The 23,128-nt window shown below is 61.1% G+C and overlaps 2 protein-coding genes across 2 annotated transcripts; both read right to left on the bottom strand.

Moving 5' to 3' along the window:
- Positions 1-240: 240 nt before the first annotated feature.
- Positions 241-7,684, bottom strand: OGFR (opioid growth factor receptor). The gene is made up of 7 exons (XM_087819329.1): positions 7,559-7,684; positions 4,890-4,958; positions 4,297-4,375; positions 3,326-3,404; positions 2,441-2,507; positions 1,730-1,878; positions 241-1,222 (listed from the first exon to the last, which is right to left on the bottom strand). The coding sequence occupies exons 1-7, from the start codon at positions 7,682-7,684 to the stop codon at positions 241-243; spliced, it is 1,551 nt and encodes a 516-aa protein (XP_087675455.1).
- Positions 7,685-11,627: 3,943 nt separating this feature from the next.
- On the bottom strand, positions 11,628-15,698 carry MRGBP (MRG domain binding protein). Its single transcript, XM_087818648.1, has 5 exons — positions 15,551-15,698; positions 15,291-15,412; positions 13,536-13,617; positions 13,168-13,242; positions 11,628-12,577 (listed from the first exon to the last, which is right to left on the bottom strand). Exons 1-5 carry the CDS (start codon positions 15,696-15,698, stop codon positions 12,390-12,392), a joined length of 615 nt encoding a protein of 204 aa, XP_087674774.1. The 3' UTR covers positions 11,628-12,389.
- Between the last annotated feature and the right edge of the window lie 7,430 nt (positions 15,699-23,128).

The raw sequence follows: 23,128 nt of genomic DNA, 5'->3' as shown, positions 1-23,128 counted from the left end.
CCAGACTAAGAAAGTGAGCCCCACTCCCACCCCCAGACCCTTAAGGGCCAATTTACAAAGACGAGGTCAACCGCATACAGAGGGAAGGAGGGAAGGAGGGAAGGAGGGAGGCAGCAGAGGAGGTCAGGTAAGGATTCTGGAGTCCTTGGCCTTCCCCCGGGGACCTGTGCTTCCAGCAGCTGCAGTGACCACCAGGGCGAGGCCAGCACTGCTGGGCGCTGGGAACACGGCTCCCGCAGCTCAGGGCCGGGCCCCTCCGCTGGGAGTTTGGGGTGTGGCAGCCAGCCCCGCCCCCTCCTCAGGCCCCGCCCCCTCGCCCGAGGCAGGTGCGGCGGCGGCGGGGCTCCCGGAGGCGCCCTCCTCCGGCGCCCCGCCGCCTTCTGCCTCGCCCTCCGCCCCATTCTCGCCCCCTCCGGCCTCGGGGCGCCCTGCGGGGGCAAGCGCCTGGTCCACCTTTCTCCGCTTCCTCACCTCGTCGGCCACCTCGGCCCCTGGGGGCCGGGGGCCGGGCTGCTCGGTCTCCCCAGGGTCCTGGCTATCCATTTCCTGGGTCCCCGCCCCGACGCTGCCCTGGCTCAGGGCGCAGCCCTCCAGGTTGAGGGCGATTATCTCCACCTCCGAGGCGCTCTGGGGGCCCGCATCCCCCGGGGCCCGCTCCGGCCGGTTCTCCTCCAGCTTCCTCTTCTTGCTCTCCTTGGGGCTCGAAGGCTCGGGCCCCTCCTCCCCCTGGCCCCCCGCCGCCTCTCCCGGGTCCCCCTCCGGGGCTCCCCCCTCCCGGGGCTCAGGGCTTGGCCGCCGGGGCCCCTCGGCCACGCTGTCCCCGCCCTCGTCCTTCCCGGGCCCGCAGGCGCGCCCCGGGGCGCCGGCCGCGAGGGGGTCCCCCGGGCCCTCCTCCCCCTCGGCCCGCGCGGGGCCCTCGGGCAGGGGCGCGCGCGGCGGGGAGCGCGCCCGGCGCCTGCGCAGCTTGTCCCGCGGCGCCCAGACGAAGCCGCTGCGCGGCCGGAAGTGCTCCCAGGCGAAGCGCAGCAGCGCGCGGCGCTGGCGCGCGCAGCGCACGGTGAACAGGAAGTAGTCGAGCGCGCTCTGCCGCACGCCCGGCAGCTGCCCGCGCACCAGCGTCTCCTCCAGGAAGAAGCGCACCAGCGGCGCCTGGTAGCGCTCCAGGCCCAGCTCGCCCAGCGACTTGAGGATGCGCGTGATGCGCAGGTTGTTGTGGCTGTGCCTGCGGGCGGGTGAGCGAGGGCGCTGGCGCGGCTTCCGGCGCAGGCCCGCCCCTCCCACGGCCCGCCGGGGGCTGGGCCCGCGGGGACTGGGCGGTGCCCGCCACCCTCCAGGAGGGTGACTGTCCCCTTGGGGCCACGGAACACCACCGCCCCCGCGTGGCCGGAGGGCTCGGAGGCGGCTCCAGCAGGCTGCGCCGGGCGGACCCACCCGCGCCGCCTCCCGACTGTGCGCAGCAGGCCCCGGAGGCTGTGCCGCGAAGCTGGCCGGCCCAGTGGGCCGCCCGACCCACGGCACGCGGCCAGTCGGGCGGAGCTAAGAAGCTACACTGACCAGTGGGGCTTCACGTTCTCGCGCCCTATCACGGTCGGGACCACCGCACCCTGCAAGCAAGGAGGGCGCTCGGAGCCTCAGTCGCTCGCCCTCCTCCCCGAAGCCTTCCTGAAACCTAGCACAGCCCCTCCTCAGCCTGAGACCTGGCCGCCGGCTGCCGCGGTGGGGTCCTCACCAGTTGAGGTTCTGGAAGCGCTTCTGGTAGCTCTGTGCTCGGCGTACCTTGCCGGTGTCTCGGTCCTCGAGCTCTATCCCGTAGAACCCCAGCATGAGCTCATAGGCCTGGACAAACCGCTCCCTGGCCTCCTTGGAGCTTTTAAATGCCTGGAAAGCAGCCAGAGGAGAGTGGAGAGCTCAGGGGCCGTCCCCGGCACAGATGTCTGGCTGGCTGATGCCTCCCTTGGGCATGATTCATCTAGAGGCTTAGACTCAGACTTTTAGGGTAAAGTGATCGGGTGAAGGAGACCTGAGACTCTTTAATATAACTGTCTCTTTACTCTGAGTTGCTACCAGGTCACTAGAGCTTGAAGCGTCCCCTTTAGTCCTGAGAGGAATTCCTTGAGCTGCTGGGGAGAGCTCAGGGGACTCCCAGGGCTGGCATGGAGTAGGAGATGCCCACCATCTCCTAGGAGCACATTATACCTCCTGAAATTCTCCGTAACTCCCCCACCAGTCCCTCTGGAATGGGTCCTGCTCCAGCCCCAACCAGGAGTGACAAATGCTAGCCCCTGCCCCAGATTCCCGGCAGCAAAGAGTCTGATTTCTCTAGAGGTCTGCGGGATGCACCTGGGCAGAGGCGAGGACAACTTGAGGAAAGATAACTGGGGCGGTCTTCCTGCTCCTCCCCTGCAAGTGGCTCCCCAGGGGCACAGAGGTCTTGGCTCACCTCAATCTCCCGCTGCGTGAGGGGCTTGGCGTGCCAGTTCACCCCCGGCTCCCGCAGAGGAAACAGCCTATGGGAGAAGAGACAGCACAGGTCCCATCAGGGGTAGACTCGGCTCCCAGCCATGAGGGCACATGCTGGCTGGGTGGCCTGGGGTTGCTCACCACCCTCTGGGCTCACTACTCAACCCTAAGAGGGTCTGGCTAGACACACAAATGCCACAGGCTCTCACAATAAAGACAAGGGGTGAGGGGGCAGGAGAGCTCCAGGGTGGCCCACAGGGCCCTCAGCATGGGCTCAGCAGCAAGGGTGACCAGCGAGCCATTTCGCCCAGGGCGGCTGGCTGTCTTTCTTGTTCTTAGTTCTTTCTCTCATCATTGACGCTGAGAGTTATTCCCGTGTTATCCTGTGCCCAGGAGAGGCCCCCTGCGAGCTGTTCTCAAAGAAACGCTCTGTTTGTGGAGCAATGTCAAAGGTCACCTCAAGCCTTGGTTAAAACCCCGCAATGGGGCCAACAGAGCTGCTGGCTGAGTGCCTGCTGCCCTTCCTGTCCCCCATGTATAGCCTCAGCTCCCAGCCAGCCACAGAGACTGTTCACTGCAAAATAACCCAAGCCTCAGGACAGGCAGGGTCTTTCCCTCAACCGCAGAGCCTGCAGTGCCCAACAATAAGCACCGAATTCGGCTTTGGAAATGGCCCAGTATGTTCCCTAAGGGGATTCCAGAAAGAGGCTGCCTAAGCCAGGCCCTCCAGCCCCTCCCCAGAGCCCCAGCCCAACCCCAGCCCCCCAGCTCTACCCCTCCTCCCAGAGAATCCTCCCCAGGAGGCCCAGCCCCTCTCCAGATGCCTAGCTCCACCTCCCAGAGCCCTGCCCCACCCTCTGCTCACCACTGGATGTAGGAATGGTTGTCCTCCAGGAGGTCATAGTCGTCCCTCCAGTTCTGAAGAATATCTTCAATGAAACAGCCTAGGAGCCCCATGGGGATAAGTCAGTGTAGAGCTATTCAAAGCCCAGTCCCCACTAACCCCCTTTCTTGAAGACCTTGGGGCTCTGCAGCTTTGAGTTGTACATTTCATGTGATTGTAACCCCCCAACTTCGGACCTTGGCCCCTTTGCAACCTGGAAACGGGGACCCCCCCATTGCTGACTGAGAACAGACCCCAGAGAGACAACTATACCCAAGGGAGGGGCAAGTGGTCTGGTCCCAGACCTACATCTGTCTTTGCAGGGGAGAGGTCCTCACTGTCCCCCAAGCCATGGCTTGTTAGCAGGGCTCTGCTCTAAAAGAACCTGCAGCCAAGCCCCACCCATACCCTGGCTTCCTACTGGGCAGCCACTGTTTCTGCAAAGGGTCAGTGAATATCTGAGGCTGTGTGGCCACATGACCTCTGCAGCAATTATGCCATGTCCTAAGGAAAACAGTCACAGACCACAGGTTCCAATAAAACTTCACTCATGGACACTGAAATTTGAATTTCATATAATTTTTAAGTCACAAATATTATTCTACCTTAAATTTTCACAAGTATTTAAAAATGTAAAAACCACTTACTCATTAGTTGACATATGTGACTTTCCCACTACAGCAGAAGAGCTGAGTAGTTGTAGAGACCTTGGGGCCTGCAAAGCCACCCCTATTTACTGCCTGGCCCAAAACAGCAAGTTTGCCTGTGGGGTCTAAGCTGCAGGCTGGAGCCCGGGCGTCCCCTCAGTAGCCTCCAGGGGGCGCTGTGGGGCTACCTGAAAACCACAGGACACACATGCAGCAGTCCCAGCCCAGGTCCCTGAAGACCCAGAGGCAGAGAGGACAGGAGACACCCCAGCAGGTCGGGGCTGCAGGCGGCGACTAGGCACCCACCATTGGGCAGGAACCGGATCTCGTTTCTGTAGAAACTCAGGTTCGGCATGTCCCCGTTGCTGTCCCGTTCTATCAAATCCTAAGGAGTGAAGAGCCAGAGTGCAGGTGGGGCACATCATTAGACAAAGGCCGCCTCCCTGTGCCCCTCAGACTCGGGCGTTCCTGGGGGGATCTGCTCCCAGCTGGAAGACCTCCGGACATCCTGAATGCCGGCAAAGACCCCGTGTGCCCAACCCCGGCCCTCACTCCTCAGGGTCACCACCTGCCTCTCACCACTTCCTCCCTCACCAACATGGGCCAGTGCCCGGAGGTCCCCTTCACCTGCACCCAGAGGGAGCTCAAGGGTTGCCTGAGACCCATGGGTGCAGAGGGCAGGGGCTGAGGACACGAGGAAGCTACTGCAGTGGGTGAGTGGTGGGGGGCTTTGGGTGGATGTGCCGAGCTGGCACTGTGACCGCCCTGTAAAGGCAAAGAGGCTGAGGCTCCGGGCAGGGAAGGGAGGGACACACTGTCCCACCGGCCTTGTAGGGTGGAAGGCAGGAGGGTCTTATCCCAGGCGGGTAAGGGAGTGGGTGCCACAGGCAGCTACGTACCGGGTAGTGGTGCCGGTACCTGCGCGTGTCCCGCACGGCCCTCCAGTTTCGGGACCCTGTCGGCCTAGACTGGGAAGAGAAGAGAAAGGGTGAGACCCCATGGAAGACCCCCTCCCTCCTCGAGGCCCACCAGCAAGCAGGACCCACCCCTGTGAGCCCCATTCTGGCGAGGGGAGCAAGGACCTGTGCCAGGTGTCAACCAAACCAGAGGGGCCTTGAGTGCATGGTGTGAGGCCTGCCCCCTGCTCAGCTCTCAGGACCCCCAGGCCTATGTGAACATTCTTGGGGGGCAGCCATCCAAGCTCCAGCTTCACTTCCTCCTCTGTGTGTGTCGGCTACCCCACTTAACTGGTTGTATCTCCCCAGGCAACTCCGCCTTCCCTAGCACTTCCTCCTTGCCCTGTGCTATAAGTTGTCACCAGGCTTGTGTCCCCAAGGACAGCGGCCTTGCCACTTATAGCCCGAGGAGGGGCCCCAAATGCCTGATGAAGGAACGAATGACCAAGGTCCAGGGAGCCAGTCCTATCTCTCCCAACCCCGCCGCTCAGTGACTAGAACCCTCATCTGGCCACCAGCCCCGCTGGAGGTGAGGGTGGGGGCTTCTCTGTAACAAGTCCTCACTGCCCTCCCAACCCTGGCAGCCCTGTCTCTACTGGCCAAACACCCTGGGGTCCCAGGAAGAATGGGAGGTTAACTGGTGAGTAGGTTGCTAGGTAAATGCAGTCCGACCCACCTTGTTACAAGGGCAGGGGGCATAGGGTGGGGTTGAGCCCGGCTGTCTGAGGCGGGGCGAGGATGAGGGGCCAGGGCAGAAACAGGTCATCCTGGGGAGACACCTGGGTCCCAGGACCTGGGAGGAGCGAAGGCACGCTGGAAGGGGTCAGGAGGCCAGGCCTACCACTGCGTCCCCTGGCTCCACCCCATCCCCAATCCCTAAGACCCCTCAATGACCTTGGCTCCAGCCATGGCCTGGAGCTGCTCCTCTGCCCTAAACCAGAGCCAGCTGGTGAAGTTCTCTCCTATAGGCCAAGGCCAAGGAACAAAACTGAAACTCAGCAGGGGCAGGTCCCACTTCTCCATCAGTTTCTGTTTCTCCTGCCCCTGGGCTAGTGGGGCAACACTGCAGGGCAGCACTGCAAGGCAGCAGGAGCCCCATGGGAGTCCTCCGGGGAAGGGATCAGAGGATCACGGGCATCTCACAGGGTGGACAAGGCGCCAGGGCAGGCTTTCAGGAGCCTGGCCTATGGAACTGTGGGAGGACAGTGTCCTCTCACTTAATCTTGCCACACCTGCCAGTACCTGCTCGGGGACAGAAACTGATTCCCACCCTGTGACTCCAGGCCCGGGACCCTGACCACTGCCCGGCTGGCCTCCTCAAGAAACCTGTTCCTGCCCGAAACACTGGGTGTGCTGAGGCCACTGGTCTTGCAGGCTGGTCTAGGGACCTCTCGGGGTTCCTCTCACTGACCACTTCAAGGCATTGAGATAAACCTGAAAACCAGGGCTCTCATCTGCCATGGGGAGAATCCATCCCAGAAACCACACAGGAGGGTTCAAGATTCTCCAGACATGCAGTCAAAATACCTTCATCCAAAAGCAACTGGGACACAGGGTGACGGCTATCATTCCCGGCACCATCCCTCCATGACTCCTGGGACCCCAGCTGGAACAATGGCACCCATACCCCAGTGAGTGCTGTCAAGTAACCCCTAACAACAAGTAACCAGTGGCAAGAGAAGTAACTGGTGGCAACAAAAGTAACAGTGCTAGCAAATAACCAATGGTAACTAGAAGTAACCACTGGGCATGGCCAGTGGTCCTGGCTGCAGCCTCCAAGGCCACCTCCAAGAGGGTGGAAGGCCAGCCCCAGCCCAAGAGGGTGGGTGCTGCCCCCAGTGAGGAACAGCAGGGGTAGTCAGGCCGGGGGGCTGGCGGCCCCGGCATGGAGGGGAGTCTTGGGTGGTGGGGAACAGGGCAGGTGCTCCCTGAGAGGCAACCAGGAGGCTGAGCGGCGGGCGGCGGTGGAGGCGCCGGCGCAGAGGCGTGGGCCAGGAGACAGGGGTCAAGGATGTGTCAGGGGCATCCCTTTCAGGAAACGCAGATTTGGCCCTGGGGCATCGGTCTTAGGGTGGCCCTGGATCTATGCGGGGTCCCCTGGCTGGGCCCCTGCGGGGGGGGGGAGCAGGGGCAGATCTCGGGGTGTTCGGAAGATAATGAGGGGGGCACGAAGAGGCCCAGGGTCGGGAACAGGGTGCAGCTGGAGAGGGAGTCGAACCCCAAGCCGGGGCTCTGGGGTGCGGGGCGCGCGGGGTTGCGGGGCGCGCGGCGCGGGGGCGCGGGGCGCGGGGTTGCGGGGCGCGGGGCGCGGGGGCGGGGTTGCGGGCGCGCGGCGCGGGGGCGGGGGCGCGGGGGCGGGGGCGCGCGGGGGCGGGCGCGCGGGGGCGGGGGCGCGCGGGGGCGGGCGCGCGGGGCGCGGGCGCGGGGGCGGGGGTGCGGGGCGCGCGGCGCGGGGGCGGGCGCGCGGGGCGCGGGCGCGGGGGCGGGGGTGCGGGGCGCGCGGCGCGGGGGCGGGGGCGCGCGGCGCGGGGGCGGGGGCGCGCGGGGGCGGGGGCGCGGGGCGCGGGGGCGCGGGGCGCGGGCGCGGGGCGCGGGCGCGGGGGCGGGGGCACCTGCGGCGCGCCGGGCGGGGTCTCCTCTTCCTCCGGCTCCGCGTCCCCCGGGCCGCCCTCCTCGCCGCCCTCCTCGCCGTCCTCCTCGTCGCCCTCCCAGGTCGAGTCGCCGTCCGGATCGTCCATGCTCGGTGGCGCCGGGACCGCGCTCCGCCGGAAGCGAAAGCGAACCGGGAGGAAGCGCGGGGGCGGGGCGGGCGGGGCGGGCCCGGGGCTGCGGGCGCCGCGCGCCCCAGGGTGCCCGCCCCCGGAAGGACGTGCCCTGGACTCCGCCTTCCCGAGGCACCCCGCCGGAGAATTTCAACCCCCTCGCCCAGGACGCCCACCCTAGAGGATGTCCCCCACCCCAAGATGCCAGTCTGGGGGTTCTGCAGGGAGGATCCCCCTGAAGGGTGGCCCCGGAGGTTGTCCACAGAGGGTGTCCGCCCCCAGAACCGCTCCCAGATCACCCTCACCCCGAGGATTTCCCCCAAGCTTCTCCCCTTCGAGAATGCTCCCCCTGGAGGGCCTCAGATGTCCCCTGGAGTTCGCGGCCCCCCAGGGAATGTCCTTGGAGGAGGGTCCCAGGAGTGTGCCGCCTGGAAGTTGCCCCACCCCGGGTGTCCCTGCAGGATGCCCTCCCCATATCAGCTGTGCTGCAGCCTCATCAGAGGCTTGTTTGGGGAGCCATTGCTTCCCAGCTCCCTCAGACTGCGGGCGAACTCATGTCCTTGGGGCGGCAGGATGGAGATGCTGTGTCCCCCACAGGCCAGCGGGAGCCCCGTGGCACCAACACCAGGAGGCAGAAATGACTGGGGCCACCAAGGAAGCTCACCGCAGGCCCACACCAGTTTCTAATCCCCTCGGGGCTGGGAGGTGGCAGATTGGGGACGCCTGAAAATTGCCTGCAGCTGCAAATTTCCCAGTGACTGTGGATCCCTTATGCAACCTCTGCCTCTGACATCTGCTTGGTGACACCAGCTCCAGCAAGGTGGGTGACACCCTCAAAATGAAAATTGGGAGTGGCCACCTCAGGTAGAACCATTTTCGGTAACTATTATACTATACCACTTTATTATTGCAAAAAAAATAGCTAAGACCCAAGTCTGGCTTTTAGGTTTGGCCATGAGGAGAGCTGCCTGTGGGTGGTGGGGGTCGAGAGGAGAAGGCCACAGCCCAGCCCCACAGGGACACCGACTTCTCCTGGCCCCGAAAACCAGCAAACAGGCTTCAGGCTGCCTGTGCCTGGGAATGGTGACACTCCTTGTACTGTGCAGCTGGTGACACTGAGAGTGGGACAGAGCCTTCCAATTTTGGCTTCGAGCACAGCAAAGGGCCTGCCTCAGTGCTGGTGCCAAGGGCTCCTGACATGTCTACCTTCATTAACTCTCCGGGCATGTTCCCACCTGGTTGGAACCTGTGTACACCACACACACCTGGCTTTCTAAAAAGACAGTGGTGACTCCCCCAAAGGTATGGAGCTCTGGGCATTTCTGCAAATTGATGGCCAAGGTAGATTTCCCAGGGAGTGGGGTCAGCCCACTGAGGACTTCGGTCACGGGCCTGACCTCGTTAGCCAGTTTGCCTCTGGCTTGGCGCCCTTGGCCATGATACCCAGGTAGATGGGGGGGTGCCTCTGATGGAGGTGCTGGGGATGTGGGTCATTCACGGTTTGGCTGATCTGGGAGCTCTAGGGTTGGCAGGCTCCTCTGGGAGCCCTTCAGGAGAGTACGCTGGCTTCACCACCCCAGCCTGTCAAACAGCCTGCCCACTGCTGCCTCTTGCCAGGGCCAGAACTGCAGACCTTTTCCTGTTCTTAAGACACTGCCCAACTGCTTCTTTATTCATAATAGTCACACCCAATCGCCCCATTAGATGCTTTTGTGTGCAGTTTGCACAGAGCTCATCTCAGAGGGGGTGGTAATCCTGGACCCCAGATTCTGCTGTTGGAACAAGCTGGGGCTCCGAAGATGCCCACTGTGGGCTCAGCACTCCAGGCAGCTCGCTACCCGGGCTGCACGAGGTGGCGGAGAGCATAGTGCCAGCATCACATCACAGGCCCTCGCAGGTGCTGCTCCATGTGCTTGGCCACACACCAGCAGTGGGCAGCGCCTGGAGGTGGCGCAGCTCCTGCCAGGGCTCTTGTAGAAGTTTGGCTGGGGCAGGATCAGGTTAGACCTGCTCTAACACTTTCCTCAGGCAAAAATGGTTGTGGCCATGTTATTTGGCCAAAGTCCGCCCATCTGTACTCAACCAGCCACACAGGAGTACCGCTGCACCCGGCTGTGGCACAGGATGTATTCAAAAACTGTTGGGAGCCCACTGTCCGTCAGGATCCCCCATGAGGGCTGGGCCAGAGCAGGGAGCACTGAGACCACAGCTGCCTGGTTCCCACCTGCCTGCCACGCAGGAAAGGTACTCAGGTCCAAGAGTCCTTGGCACAAAATGCTGCTCACTGCAGAGGCTTCTAGTCTGAGGTCAACGCAGTGAGTTGCATGAGGACCGAGTTTGTTCCTGTTCTGCAGCTCTAGGCCTTTGAGACTCTGTGTCCATTCCTATCAGCCCATCCTTGATGTTTTCTTGTTAAGACAGTTTCTGTGTTACATGGTGAGCATACCTAAGACCCATGCCACAGACTGGACTCTCGGCTAGGAAACATCACGTCCCACAGATGCCTGTGAGCCTGACCTGCATAGACCACACGCAGCAGACTGAACTGGACCCTCGCTCATGGAAGCTGAGATCCCGTGACCTTAGCTGGTGAGGGCTGAGGAGCCCAGGAGACCTCGGGCAGCTGTGTCTGCCCAGGGTAGGGGTGCCCTGCCAGTGCTGAGGACTGCAGCCCCCATGGATGCCAGGGCACGGGGAGTGGAGCCAGCTGCTCACCTGCCCACCCTCCTCCTGGAAGTGCAGTGAAATGTTAAACAGTTGAAACGAGGTAGATTTATTGACTAGTTGTTTGCAGCACATTCTGAGGTCCCTGAAGACGCTGTTTCGTATGCGAGTTTCCCAGGGAGCCTGATGGAGGGAGCCCCCCTCCCACTCTTAGTGCCACCCCAGGGCTATCTGCATTTTGGAGGACTCTCCCAGTCAGGTTTCTCTCTTGTGCATTACGACTCCAGGACCTGGCAGAGTGGGCACCGAGTGAGGGTGGTGGACACTGGCAGAGGGAGGGAGGCCAAGGGGGAGGGGGGCATGTCCTCCCCGCATCAGTTCTAGAACTCTGTAAGGCATACCTCTGCTCTCTTCCCTTGAAGAGTCATTGCCTGCTCTGCTGTAAGGAAAGGTAACAGCCACCCATGAGTCTGTGCAGCTGGGGAAGTGTGTTCTGTGCAGATCTCAAGGGACTCTATCATAGGAGAAAGGCCAGTGGCAAGAGTGTGAAGGGAAGGGCAGCCTCCAACTCCACCCCAGGCTTTGTCTAGAGTCCTGCTCCGTGTGGCAGGGTGCTCTGACCACACACCCCTATGGCGCCTCCAAGCCTTGGAGTGCCAACTTCTGCTATGGTTCCGGCATAGGGTGGATGCTGAGAGCAGCTGCTCAGGGTCAGCAGACGGCACAAGATGCTCTGTGCAGAGAACTGTTGGCCTGCTGGGGAGGCGGGGTGCCAGCAATGTCTTCAAGGCTCTGGAGTGACTGGTTTGGTGCAGGCCAGCCTCCAACTGACACTGGGCAGCCTCTCAGCACCGGGTCCTGGCCTTGCCTGGGGGCCTGCAGCAAGTTCTGACCTGCTCCCAGGTGGTGGGAAGGCTCCCAGGTGGATGGGAATTGGTGTCCTCGTTTGTCCAGATGAGGTTGGCTTGGTGGCTGGCCAGGAGGCCTGCCTCTCCATCACTTGGTGGACCTCTACTGTGCACAGTGCAATCGCAGCCCTGGTCACGTGCAGATGTCCAGCGGGAAGGAGGCGCCAGCTCTGCCTCCTTTGCTCTCCCAGCACGCACCCGAGGACCTGTCACATTTACAGGTCACCACTCCGCACCTATTATGAGTTTGTACCTACAATGTATCAAGTGAGTCAAGTATACATCTAAGTGTATGCTTCAGTTATCAATCTTGGAAAAATAAAAACTCCCTACTGTAGCCAAAATAACTTATTTTGGTATGAAAACCACACAAGTCCAGGTTGCTTTTCTGTGCTTTAATGTTCTGCAGTCCTTCGGCCGGGCCATCAGCCCCCGTCAGGCCTCCCTTCCACTCAGTCTGCTTGTAAGTTACTCAATAATACAAAAATAACCACAAATTCTCTGTGTCTGGCATATAAAAACTGAGCAAAAATTATCTCAGCGGTCATTACCTTAAAACAAAACATCTCGGAAAAAATACAACACAGGTTTTTAACTTCTGCAGTATTTTGTTTTCATATAAAACACTAGTAAAATAGGCTCCTTAGAAATTAAATAGTGAAATATCAACCACATTATATACATTGTTACAGTACAAGTGAATGAGGCCAAATACCCAGTTCTGTTTCTCAGGTGCTGATGGAGGGTCCACCATGTGTGGCTCAGTGGCCTTTCTCCTGAGGTCACAGTCACTTGAGCAAGAGTGGCGGACAGATGGACCAGCAGGAAGACTGGTGCTCCTGGGAAGGCAGGGACAACAGGTGTTATGGCTCGTTCCTCCAGGTCTGTCACACAGGCTGTAGCTCAGGCCACTGATGCCAAGAGCAGCAGAATGGACCACAAAGTGAACTCTCAACCTGAGCCAGTGATCCTGGTTTCAGGTCTGTCAAGCCCCAGATGGTGAGTGGGTGCAGCAGAGCCCCTGGGACCCTTGGGCATGCAGCAGGGGTTGAGCACCTGGCCCCTGACGACCTGATTACCAAGGCTGCCCACCCTTTTTAGAGGAGCATCTAAGTTCGGCGCCGCTTGGCGGCACTGGGGCTGGAGGGGTTGCTGTTGGCTGTCAGGACCTTGTCGGTGACCCGGCTGCGCTTGCGCTTGTCTGCCCCTTCCTTGGCCCCCAAGTCTGAGGAGTTCTTGTCTCTGTCTTTGCTGGACTTTTCGGTTGCTTTCCCCAAGCTTCCTGAAGATGAAAAAACTGGGAGACAAAATCATTTGGCTGAAAACAGAATATCCAGAATTTTATTTCATCTTCTGGTTCAGTTAAAAAAATCTGTATCTACACACATGATGCTCTGAACCCACAAGCTTCTCCTGAGCTGGGGATGCCCACCAGCCCACAGAGCACCTGGTCCGCTAGAGGACATGCCCACCTTGGGGGCCTTGGGCAACACGTGCTCAGGCTATAAGACCTGCCCTGGCTGCCACTCAAGCCTGTGCCACAAGGTGGAACTGGCTTTGCTACCTAGGGTTTGTCCTGTACTGAGACCTCGAGCACTGCACACTGGGTCCACTTGACTGGGCCCACCGGTGCCCGGGGCCACCCTGTGGTTTGTTCATGGTGTCGGCTACATGCATGACGTCCACGCCTGGCGAGGCTCCTGCCTGAGCAGATAGAGGCTGCCTCTCAACTGCTGGACCAGACAGAGCAACTGTGGCTGCAACGGGCTAGAAATACAGGCCTGGTACCTGTGCTGCGCCCTGCAGGGAGGCCCTGCTAGGGGTGGGTGCTGTGTCCCCCCAGAAGACGGGGCCCCAGAAGAGGGACAGGATGAGCTCCAAACTTACCATCATCGGCCCCATTGTGGGGGTCCATGTCTTCTTTCATTTCCTCCTTCATTTCCTCTTCAATGATCACTTTTCCTGTGGAGATGACAGCTGATATTTACTGAGAGCCCACACTGCTGGGTGGCTACACATGGCCCAACCTGGGGGTGGCTAAGGCTGGGACTGTTCCGGATGTGGGTGGCACGCGACGGCCTCGGCCACTTAAAGAAGCTGTTTTTGAACACACCCTCCTCAATCCAGGTGGGCTGAGCATCAAAGGCTAGAGACCCACACTTCTCCCCGAGGCTCAAGCCCTTCACCCTGTCACCCTACACTCGGCCCACCTCCTGCCTTTCCTAATTCCCAAACCTACCCTCCCTGAGTCTCACCTTCACGGACTTCTTGAATGATTTCTTCTGGAAGGACGAAGTTCCTCTCTGGATTCGGGAATGGAAGAATCTCAGACTCATGCTGATAGCAAATAGGGAGTTTTATTTTTTTAAGGAAAAAAAAAGAAAAAAAAAAGATGTGATCTTAGCAAGTGACTAAAAACATGTAAGAGCTGATTCAGGGGCATCCAATGAGCGCACAGTGCCATCCTGGGGGGCTGCCGAGGTGGGTGCGAAGGGGTGAAGGTAGCTCGTTCCCCTGCTTGCACAGTCAATAGACCCAGGGAGGGCTACAGTGCCAGCAAGGGCAGAGTGAGGATGGGGAAGAATGCTGGATGTCACGCTTCAGGGGCACACACCTCAGGGGCAGAGTGGTAACAGCTGTCACACACTCAGAGAGCAGTGGCAGCCCAGCAGCCTGGAAACACAGAGTGTGGGCTGGAAAAGCCACCCCACAGAAAGCAGGTAAGGAGAGCAGAGACCCTAGGCACCACTGATGGCCTGTAATGGTTCACCTGTCCTGCACGTCATGTGTGCCAGAAGGGATGGAGACGCTGGATAAACAGAATACCGGACAAGGGAAGGTGAGTTGGTGGGAGGGGATTCAGGAAACCAGCTCTTTCCCTCCATTCCATGTGGGAGTGATGTTGCCAGGTGGCCAGCCATTACTATGCTGATCAGCATCTCCAGCGGTGACAAACCCTAGAGCTCCAGGGTCCCCACTGGTCACACTATGGGTAAGGTCCAGGGACTTGTGCTAACAAGTCCCCAGAGCGGTGCTGGGGTCTAGGAAGTGACATTCCTGAGGTCTTGGCCAGGACCGAAAGAGTGACAGACCATGAGAGGAAGAGGGAGAGGCCTACTGTCCTGAGCTCAAAGCCCTAGGTGTACCCCGTAGCCTCCTGGGGAGTGTCATGTGGGCCCCCCGAGTGAGTGTCTGTCTCAGAGCTGCCTGCCTATCTCCCTGAGGTGACCAGGGGACCCTGCTGCACCTATCTCTGTGTCCCACTTCTGGCCCCCACCAGCCTGAAGTCAGGGTTCAGAAAGTGCCTGGGGACCAGGTGACCCCACACATGACAGATGTGGGAGCTTTGCTGAGCCACTGAACAAGTACGTCCCCGAGAGTAGGCCTGCCATGGGCCCACACATGAGGCCACCCTAGGAGGACCCTTCTAGTGCGCAGCTGGTCCTTGAAGGGGCTGTGCACACCAACAGCAGCAGGGCCAGGGCACAGCAGCCACCTAGATCCCATCTACTCACAAGGAGCCGCAAACGACTTGCCCAAGGTCAACGGGAAGCAAGGGACAGCACAGCATCTGGACAGGCTCTGCCTCCGGACCCAGCACAGGTCCCACCCCCACCCCAAGCGCGCGCCCTCCCCTGACCGCCGGTCCTCCGCAGGGAACGCCCGTCCCCCCGGCTCCTGGTCACCTAGGTAACCGGGCCAGCTGGAGCCCAGGAGGACGCCGGCCCGGTGCTCGCGGGCCGTCAGATTCACCGTCCTGCCCGGGGCACTCCCGGGGCCTCCGTAGGGCGGACGACGGCATGAAGGCCCCTCCCTCGGGCTGGCTCTGCGTGACCTCCCTGGAGACCGTCCCCGGTCACCCGCCGCAGGGGTTCTGCACAGGCGGCAGCCGCCACCGCCAGGTGTCTTTCTGCAAAGCACTCGGAGGCGCCTCGTTCAGCGCAGGGTCCTCCCGAGGCCAGGCCCAGGAGGCACGGCGGGGGCGCCGCGGGGGCTGGGGCCCAGCTCACCAGCGCCTGCATGTCGTACATGGTGCTCAGGTGGTCCCAGATGACCTTGGACGGCACCTGCCGGCCGATGTTCTGGCTGAACTTGTCCCTGATGCAGATCATGTGGAAGTGCCGGTTCACGCCTGCGGGGGAGGGGGCGGGCGTGAGGCGGCGGCGAACGGGCGGGCGCGGGCGCGGGGAGCGGAGGGGCGCCGGGGAGGCCCCGCCCCGCGCCCGGCCGTTGCCCGCTCGCCCCCGCAGGGCCGCGGCGCGGCGCTCACCGACGGGCTTGTGGCCCAGCATGGCGTGGAAGAGGCACACCTCCACCTCGGGGCTCCACACCACGGTCTCCTCCGCGGGGCTAGCGGCCGCCTCGCCCGGCCCCTTGTCGCCCGCCGCGCCCCCGCCGCCCACCTCCGCCTCCCCCATGGCCCGGCCGCGCTGCCAGGAGCCGCGGGCGGAGCGGCGGGCGCGGGCTCCGCGCAGGCGCACTCTCCGGGCTGCGTGCTCCGCGGGCTCGCGCTCGGGCTCGCGCGCGGCGCCGGCGCAGGCGCAGCAGAGGGTCGGCCCGGCGCGCGCCCGCGGCCCCGCCCCGCCCCCCGGCGGTGGGGCCCCCTGGCGGTGCGGCCGCGCAGCGCAGCGCGGTCAGACCCCGCGGACCTCCGGAAACCGAGTGGATTTGGTGAGGGCGGGAGACGCTCTAAATTAGGGTGTGGCGATCGCTGCGCGACTCGGGAAACTGTCGAACGCCAATGGCCGAATTGAAAGTTGCGCCTCAGTCAAGCAGTTAAGAAGAAAGAACAGGCCGCAGTCAGTTCTGCGAGTGGGGCTTTCAAAGGCTTCTGTCGCCTGTGGCTCAGCTCCGGCCTGAGCGCTACGCTAAGCGGCTTCTCGCCCCGGGGAGCGACCGAGGCGCAGCCGCCGGGACCGCGGGCCTCGGGAGTAACCGGCAGGTGGGCGCCTGGGCGTGTTCCCCCGGGCTGCGGCCGGGGCGGGCCCGGGCGGGCCCCCGCGCCTGTGAGCAGCGGGACCGCACCGGGGCGGGGCCGGGCGGGGCGGCGGAGGGTTCCCGGCTGGTCGGCGCCAACCCGCGGCAGGGGCGGGGCGGGGTCGGGGCGGAGTCTTGCTCGGGGCGGGACGGGGGCGGAGTCTTGCTCGGGGCGGGGCGGGGCGGAGTCTTGCTCGGGGCGGGGCGGGGCGGAGTCTTGCTCGGGGGCGGGGCGGAGTCTTGCTCGGGGCCGGGGCGGGGCGGAGTCTTGCTCGGGGCGGGGCGGGGCGGGGCGGAGTCTTGCTCGGGGGCGGGGCGGAGTCTTGCTCGGGGCGGGGCCGGGGCGGGGCGGAGTCTTGCTCGGGGCGGGGAGGGGGCGGAGTCTTGCTCGGGGCGGGGCGGGGCGGGGCGGGGCGGGGGCGGAGTCTTGCTCGGGGCGGGGCGGGGCGGGCCCGGGCCGGGAGGCAGCCAGGCGAGGAGCTCCATGCAGCGCCCCATCCAGGACGCCCCGGCCGCGCCCACCCTCCCGGGCCCGTCCCCTTTCAAGGCTGCGCCTCCCGCGCTGCCCCAGCTGCGAATCCGCCGCCGCGCGCCCTTCGCCTCCCACGGTGGCGGACTCTCGGGATGGGCTGCGGGTCCCGGCAGGGCGTGCGTCGGGCAGGCTGCCGAGCCCTTCGGGCCTCAGTCTCCTGCGTGCCCTGGCGCCTGGGAGGCGCGTTCCCTGCCGCTCGGCGCCCGGACGCGCCGCGGGCTTCCCAGTGAACCGCGGCAGCCACGCCGCTGAGCGCGGCCCCTTGGTGGGCGCGGGCTCTGGTCGGCCTCGCCGGCTGGGCAGCCGGTGGACTCAAAGCGGGCCTAGCTGTCTGGGGCCTGAGTATCGGCTTCCCATCTGTGAATGGGGGGCTGGTGGCGCAGTCCCCACAATTCCGGGGGGGCGGTGGCCCGGAAAGGGCCTGCAGAGGCCCAGGCCGCCCGCTGTCACGTGAACCCCGAGGTGGCCGGCCGTTCTGGTCCGGCTCGGCCGATGCTCCTCTGCGCTGACCCAGAGCGGGGTTTGACCGGCGGAGACGCCGCGGCCGGAGCGGGCCCGCGCGCTGACCATAGGCTCTCCCCCAGGAAGCGCGCCCCGGGGGCGGCCGCTCCATTATCAATCCCTTTCCTGTGCCCTGGACACCTTGGGGTCCCTGCTCCCCGGCCACACTCACTTTCCGCTCACTCCCACCCCGTCCTTGCCTGTTTCCAGCGGAGAGCCTCCTCCCTCGGGTGCCCGTGACCCGCCCAACACCGCGGGCTGTGGCGGCCGGACCCGCTCCGACGCCAGGGCGCTTGCAGCCCGTGCACCCCACCTCTAGGGGGCGCCTCCCACTCAATGTTTGGACCCAAACCAGGGCTCCCCAGAAACGTGCGGGCAGGGACCAAACGAAGGCTTGTTCCCTTGTACCCTGGCCCACTCGGAGGTTGCCCGTCACCGCACCTTGAAAAGGAAGTACAGTTCTTCAGAAGGGGCGCATGAGGAAGCGCTGCGATGACCTTGGGGACGTTTGTCTGGCCGGGGGGTGCAACCCTGGTCAGCTCCATTGATCCTCACAGCGCCCTGTCCTGATACTATTATTGTCTCGACTACAACACCTGCAGGGCTAAGCCTGGCCCAGGGTAGGTGGGGAGCCCCCGGACGCTGGGCTCAGCTGCTGGTCACCCCTGACTGCTGTGGGGGTTGGCTTCTTTATGGGATTGCCAGATTTAACATCAGTCAAATTCGAATTTCAGATAAACAACAAATTTGTTTTAAAAGTGTATCTTTATTGATTTCAGAGAGAGGAAGGGAGGAGAGAGAGGGAGAAACATCAGTGATGAGAGAGTCATTGATCGGCTGCCTCCTGCAGGTCCCCCAACTGGGGATTGAGCCCACAACCCTGGCCAGGTGTCCTGAGTGGGAATCGAACTGCAATCTCCTGGATCCTGGGTCAATGCTCAACCGCTGAGCCACGCCCGGCCGGGTGATAAACAATTTTACAGTACAAGTATTTCCCAAACATTGCATAGGATATGTTTATAGCAAAAACTATTCACTGCTTAAAGTTCAGGTTTAACTAGGCATCGTGTATTTTATCTGATGACCCTGCTTCCAAATTTGCCTGAATTACTGTCTGGTCAGCAGCTTGATTTGTCCCAAGATGTGGGGCCTCCAGGTCCACAGTGTCCCACCTGCCTCTTGCTGAACTGAGCTGTGTGAGTGAGGGACAGGGCGGCCCAGTCACCACTGGACACTCATTGGGATTTGTAGAGGGAGGGAGTGACTCAGCTGTGATGGCCAAAGGGAGACCTCAGCCCTGGCTCTCCTGGGCTGATTTTGTGGGTGCAGAAGACCCCCCCTAAGGGTGCACAAGAATCTATTTCACCATCTCCTGCCTCAAAGGACAGAGTCTGTGTGTTTCCGTCATGAAAAGCAGTGCTATGCTAGAATCATGTCCATGTGTACACCTCCTGTGCTTGCGGGACTGGGACTGGCCAAGAAGAGGAGGGTGCAAGCGGTGGTAGGCCTGTGTCCTCCCAGCGCGGCGTGCCTGTGGGCCTGGGCTGCGCCTGGTGGCTCCTGCACAGCTCCTGCTCTGCTGAGTCAATCCGGGCCAGGGCACTGTTGTAAGCAGTCCTCCAGGGGGCATGAGGTGAGGATCACGTTGGGAGATGCGCCCAACTGCCTCCCACACAGTTCTCAAGCTGCCCCGTGGTGGGCAGGGGAGCCAGGCTGAGCTGCTTTGCATTACCTTTTCACCTTCCTGTGTCCTTGTTGTGGGATAAGTGGCCCCCAAGCCCTTGGGCACAGCCTTTGTCATTAGGGCCAGGCCCTGCTGGAAGGACCTTTGGCCAGCTGGCACATGGCAGCTGTGAGAGCCAATGGCCTCATTGGGCGACAGCAGGGACCGAGTGGAGAGGAGGGTCTCCCGCTTGTTCTGTACCAATGGCCATTGTTACCCCCTCATGCTGGGGAAACGGAGGCACAGGCTGGGTAACTGGTCCACCGTGCTAAGTGGGGCTCCAGGCTTTGTACTCTGCCCATGTGACCCTGCACGTGGGTACCACTCATTTTTCCCTGCCAGAAGTAACCCACTCCTCCTTCCTCCCCTCCTCCCTCCCCTCCCATGACCCCTTTTCTAGGAGGGGTGTCACTGCTGAAGTTGGTGGAGATTGGGGTGAGGTGCTGGAGCCTGCCCGACAAGGGGGCCCTGCTGAAGGCAGGATGCTCTGTCCTCAGTGAGGGAGCCACTCTCAGGTGTGACCATACAGGCAATGTGGTCACAACGATGGGGACTTACTCTCCTTGGCTCAGTGTGATCCAGGTCCAGGGGTAAAGAAGGAGACCCTTGGTCTCCAGAGGCTGTTTTTTTTTATGTTGGCTTTGAAGACCCCTCTCCCCCAAGAGCCAACTCCCACAATGCCTCTGCCCCACGGGCACTCTCCCCCACTTGCCACCCCCCTCCATTCTATTTTCTAAAGATGAGGGCTTTTATGTTCCCATCTGATGGCAGGTGTAATGCATCATTTCCCACTGTTATTCTCATCTCCTTGGATCTCTCACAGCCCTGGGACGATTATGACTTCAAAATGCTGCAGACAGTGGTTTGACAGTCGCAAAATGCTGTGGAGGTTTTGCCTGGGTTACTAATCATTTCAGCTCTCAGGTCGGTTTCAAGAGGACTAACAAGGGATGAATTTATTTTGAAAAGATGGAATCTTTCCCCATTAATTCAGCTTCCAAAGGCCAGCTCTGCTTTCTTGCACACTTACAGCAAAAGGAAATGGTTCTTTGGGTCGGTGTGGACAATAGCGAATGCTTTCTGTAAAGGGCAGTGATTCTCTTTATAGGTAGGAAAAGTCATTCTGAAATAAAATTCCTCCTGCCCTGCACTTTCCCTGAATCAGGCTCTGCAGCATCTGTAGTGTACTGCATGTCTCATCCATCCATCCATCCATCCACCCACCCACCCATCCATCAATCTACCCATCCGCCCATCCATCCATCCATCCATCCATCCATCCATCCATCCATCCATCCATCCATCCATCCATCCACTCACCCATCCGCCCATCCATCCATCCACCCACTCACCCATCCGCCCATCCATCCATCCATCCATCCATCCATCCATCCATCCATCCATCCACCCGCCCATCCATCCATCCATCCATCCATCCATCCATCCATCCATCCATCCATCCATCCATCCATCCGCCCATCCGCCCATCCATCCATCCATCCATCCATCCATCCATCCATCCATCCATCCATCCATCCATCCATCCATCCCCCATCATCCATCTACCATCCACTCACCTATCCACTTATCATCCATCCACCCACCCACCTATTCATCCACTCATTTATCCATCCATCCATCCATCCATCCATCCATCCATCCATCCATCCATCTATCAATCCACCACCATCCATCCATCTATCCGCCCATCCATCCATCCATCCATCCATCCACCCACCCACCTATCCATCCATTCATCCATCCATCCATCCATCCATCCATCCATCCATCCATCCATCCATCCATCCATTCATCTATCATCCGTCTATTCACTTATCCATCTATCCATCCATCCACCCACCCACCTATCCATCCAGAGCAGCTGAAGGCTTGGCAGGGGTGGCCACTAGAACAGGTGTGTGCAGTGGGCAGCAGCCAAGCTGCCAGTGGTGGGAGGAAGGGGCGGCAAGGCATGGGCCACACTGGGCTGGAGTTTGTGCCCCTGTGCTCTGCCTCTTTTGTCCACTCATTGCTGGCCATGCTGTCCCAGGCTGGTCCCTCTGTACAGCTTCTTCCTCGAGAGCTGCACTCAGAATGCCATGGAGAGCAGGGCCATGCTGGTTTAGGAGCTCAGAGCTGTCCTCTCCCTTCAGACAGGGAGCCAGGGCCCCTGACCCACCTAACCAACTTAGATCCAGGATGCAGCCTGCTCAGGACAAGGCAGGTGATGGTCTCAGAACTCCCAGCATCAGATGGCACCTGCAGGTGGGCACTGGGCATTCCTGGCACTGGCTGAGCCAGCTCCCCAGTCCCATGGATGGTGACCAAGTATTACTGGGCCATGGGAGGGGCTGAGCTCAGGGCTCATGGGCGAGTTTATCTTCCTCTACACGTACGCACAGTCACACATGCAGGGATAGTAACACAAAGCTTTCTTAATAGCAAAAGGCTGAAAAGCACATGGGCCTGCATTAATAGGGCAGCAGGTCCAGTGCAGCAGCGAAGTGGCACAGCAGGCAATGTACCAGTTTTCCACTGCCAAGCAACAAGTTGCCACAATGTAGCAATTTCAAACTGCAAGCTTTATTGTCTCACTGTGTAGGTCAGAGGGCCGACCCCACCCTGTGCGGCAGGTCCTCTGCTCAGGGTCACACACTGAAATCGAGGTGTCAGTGAGCTCCTGTTGGGAGGCCCAGGGAAGAAGCCACTGCCTGCTCCTTCCCTCTGTGCTCAGGACCCAGATCCTCGTGGCTGTAGGGCTGAAGCACTGTCCTTGCTGCCCGTGGCGCGGAGTTGTCCCCAGCTTCTTGGGCTCGGGCTCTTAGCTCTACCTTCAAAGACAGTGAAGGCAGGTGGGGTCCTTCTCAAACCTCAAGTCTCTCTGACCCGCCCCCGCCCGCCCCAGAGATGCCGGAGAAATTTCTGTACTTTTAACTGTTCATGTGACTTCATAGGGCCACTTGGTAATCCAGGACACCCTTCCTACCTTAGCACATGGCCTTAATCACATCTGCAACATGCCTTTGCCCTGTCACATAACACGACATGTATCCCAGGCTCCGGGTAGTGGGGCGTGGACATCTGGCTCCAGACACTAAGCCACCTTCCTGAGAATGGGCAGCTCTGCGGGCCTGATGCGGAAGGACCCAGAGCTGTGTGCACACCAAGGGAGGGCCCAAGGCTAACAGAAGGGCTGCCACCCACCCTTGTCCCCCTGCTTGTGGCTTGTCCCTCCCCAGGACAGAACACCCTCCCAGCTGCTTCTGGGGAGGACCTGGGTGGTGGGGAGGGCCGATGACGTTTCTGGCATCAGCTTTGCCCCTCTTTTGTGTTGCTACTTATTTGAAATTACATATATTAGAAAATGATATATTTTCAAAACACAAAAAAATGAAAAGACAAGGTAGAAAATCAAGTCTGGGTCAGGACTCACACAGCCTTGTGCACTGGGAAGCTACTTTGGGCTCCCCAGTAAGTAATTATTGGAAAGCCACTTAAAGTCATGCAGGGGCACTTGACTTTAAAGAACCCTGGACTCAGCCTGGTGTTTGCGGGGTGCTGGCAGCGAGGCTGTCCTTGCTCCTTGAGTTATGTGCGGAGATGGGTTCTGCATGGGCCAGAGGAGACGACACCACACCTGCTGGCCAGCACCTGGGCGCCCGGGAGCCACGCCCCAGTGCGTCCTCGGGACAGTCGGTGTGGAGCTGGGTTTGCCTTTTCAGGAGCGTCAGTGTCTCAGGTACGCAGTCCCTCTCTCGGGGGCACGTGGGCTCCTCTCTGAGAAGGTGCCTCGTCTATGGGTGAGTGAGAAAGTCAAGAATAGGCTATGCCACAGCTTCAAACTGAAACAAGCAGGTAGCGAGGCAGGACATGGTGCCTGCACACAGCGGCGCTCCGAGTCACGCAAAGTTGAGGTATCGCGGAAACGTCACAAAAAACAAAAGCAGAGTTCTCAGAGCTTCTTCCAGCCTGCAGCTTCCCTTGGGTCTGATTCTCGGCTTTCCTCACAGCGTGGCCCCCACAGGCCAGCCTTCACTGGCACCCAGACGGAACTGCCCGGCGCCGAGCTGGAGGAGCGGCGCGCAGGGCTTGCCCAGGGGGCAGAGGAGCAGCCC

Source organism: Miniopterus natalensis, chromosome 7 (assembly GCF_054644295.1).
Source record: "Miniopterus natalensis isolate mMinNat1 chromosome 7, mMinNat1.hap1, whole genome shotgun sequence".
Lineage (NCBI taxonomy): Eukaryota > Metazoa > Chordata > Mammalia > Chiroptera > Miniopteridae > Miniopterus > Miniopterus natalensis.
This window is presented reverse-complemented; position numbering and strand designations above follow the sequence as displayed.

Bases quoted from the DNA above. Each gene is read 5' to 3' on its own strand.
- OGFR (XM_087819329.1), bottom strand. From the start codon at position 7,684: ATGGACGATCCGGACGGCGACTCGACCTGGGAGGGCGACGAGGAGGAC. The intron at 4,959-7,558 runs GTGCCCCCGCCC...TTCTCTTCCCAG, and splicing joins CCCCGCCCGGCGCGCCGCAG to TCTAGGCCGACAGGGTCCCG. The intron at 2,508-3,325 runs GTGAGCAGAGGG...CTTCTCCCATAG, and splicing joins AACCATTCCTACATCCAGTG to GCTGTTTCCTCTGCGGGAGC.
- MRGBP (XM_087818648.1), bottom strand. From the start codon at position 15,698: ATGGGGGAGGCGGAGGTGGGCGGCGGGGGCGCGGCGGGCGACAAGGGG. The intron at 15,413-15,550 runs GTGAGCGCCGCG...CCTCCCCCGCAG, and splicing joins GCTGGGCCACAAGCCCGTCG to GCGTGAACCGGCACTTCCAC. The intron at 13,243-13,535 runs GTGAGACTCAGG...TCATCTCCACAG, and splicing joins CATTCAAGAAGTCCGTGAAG to GAAAAGTGATCATTGAAGAG.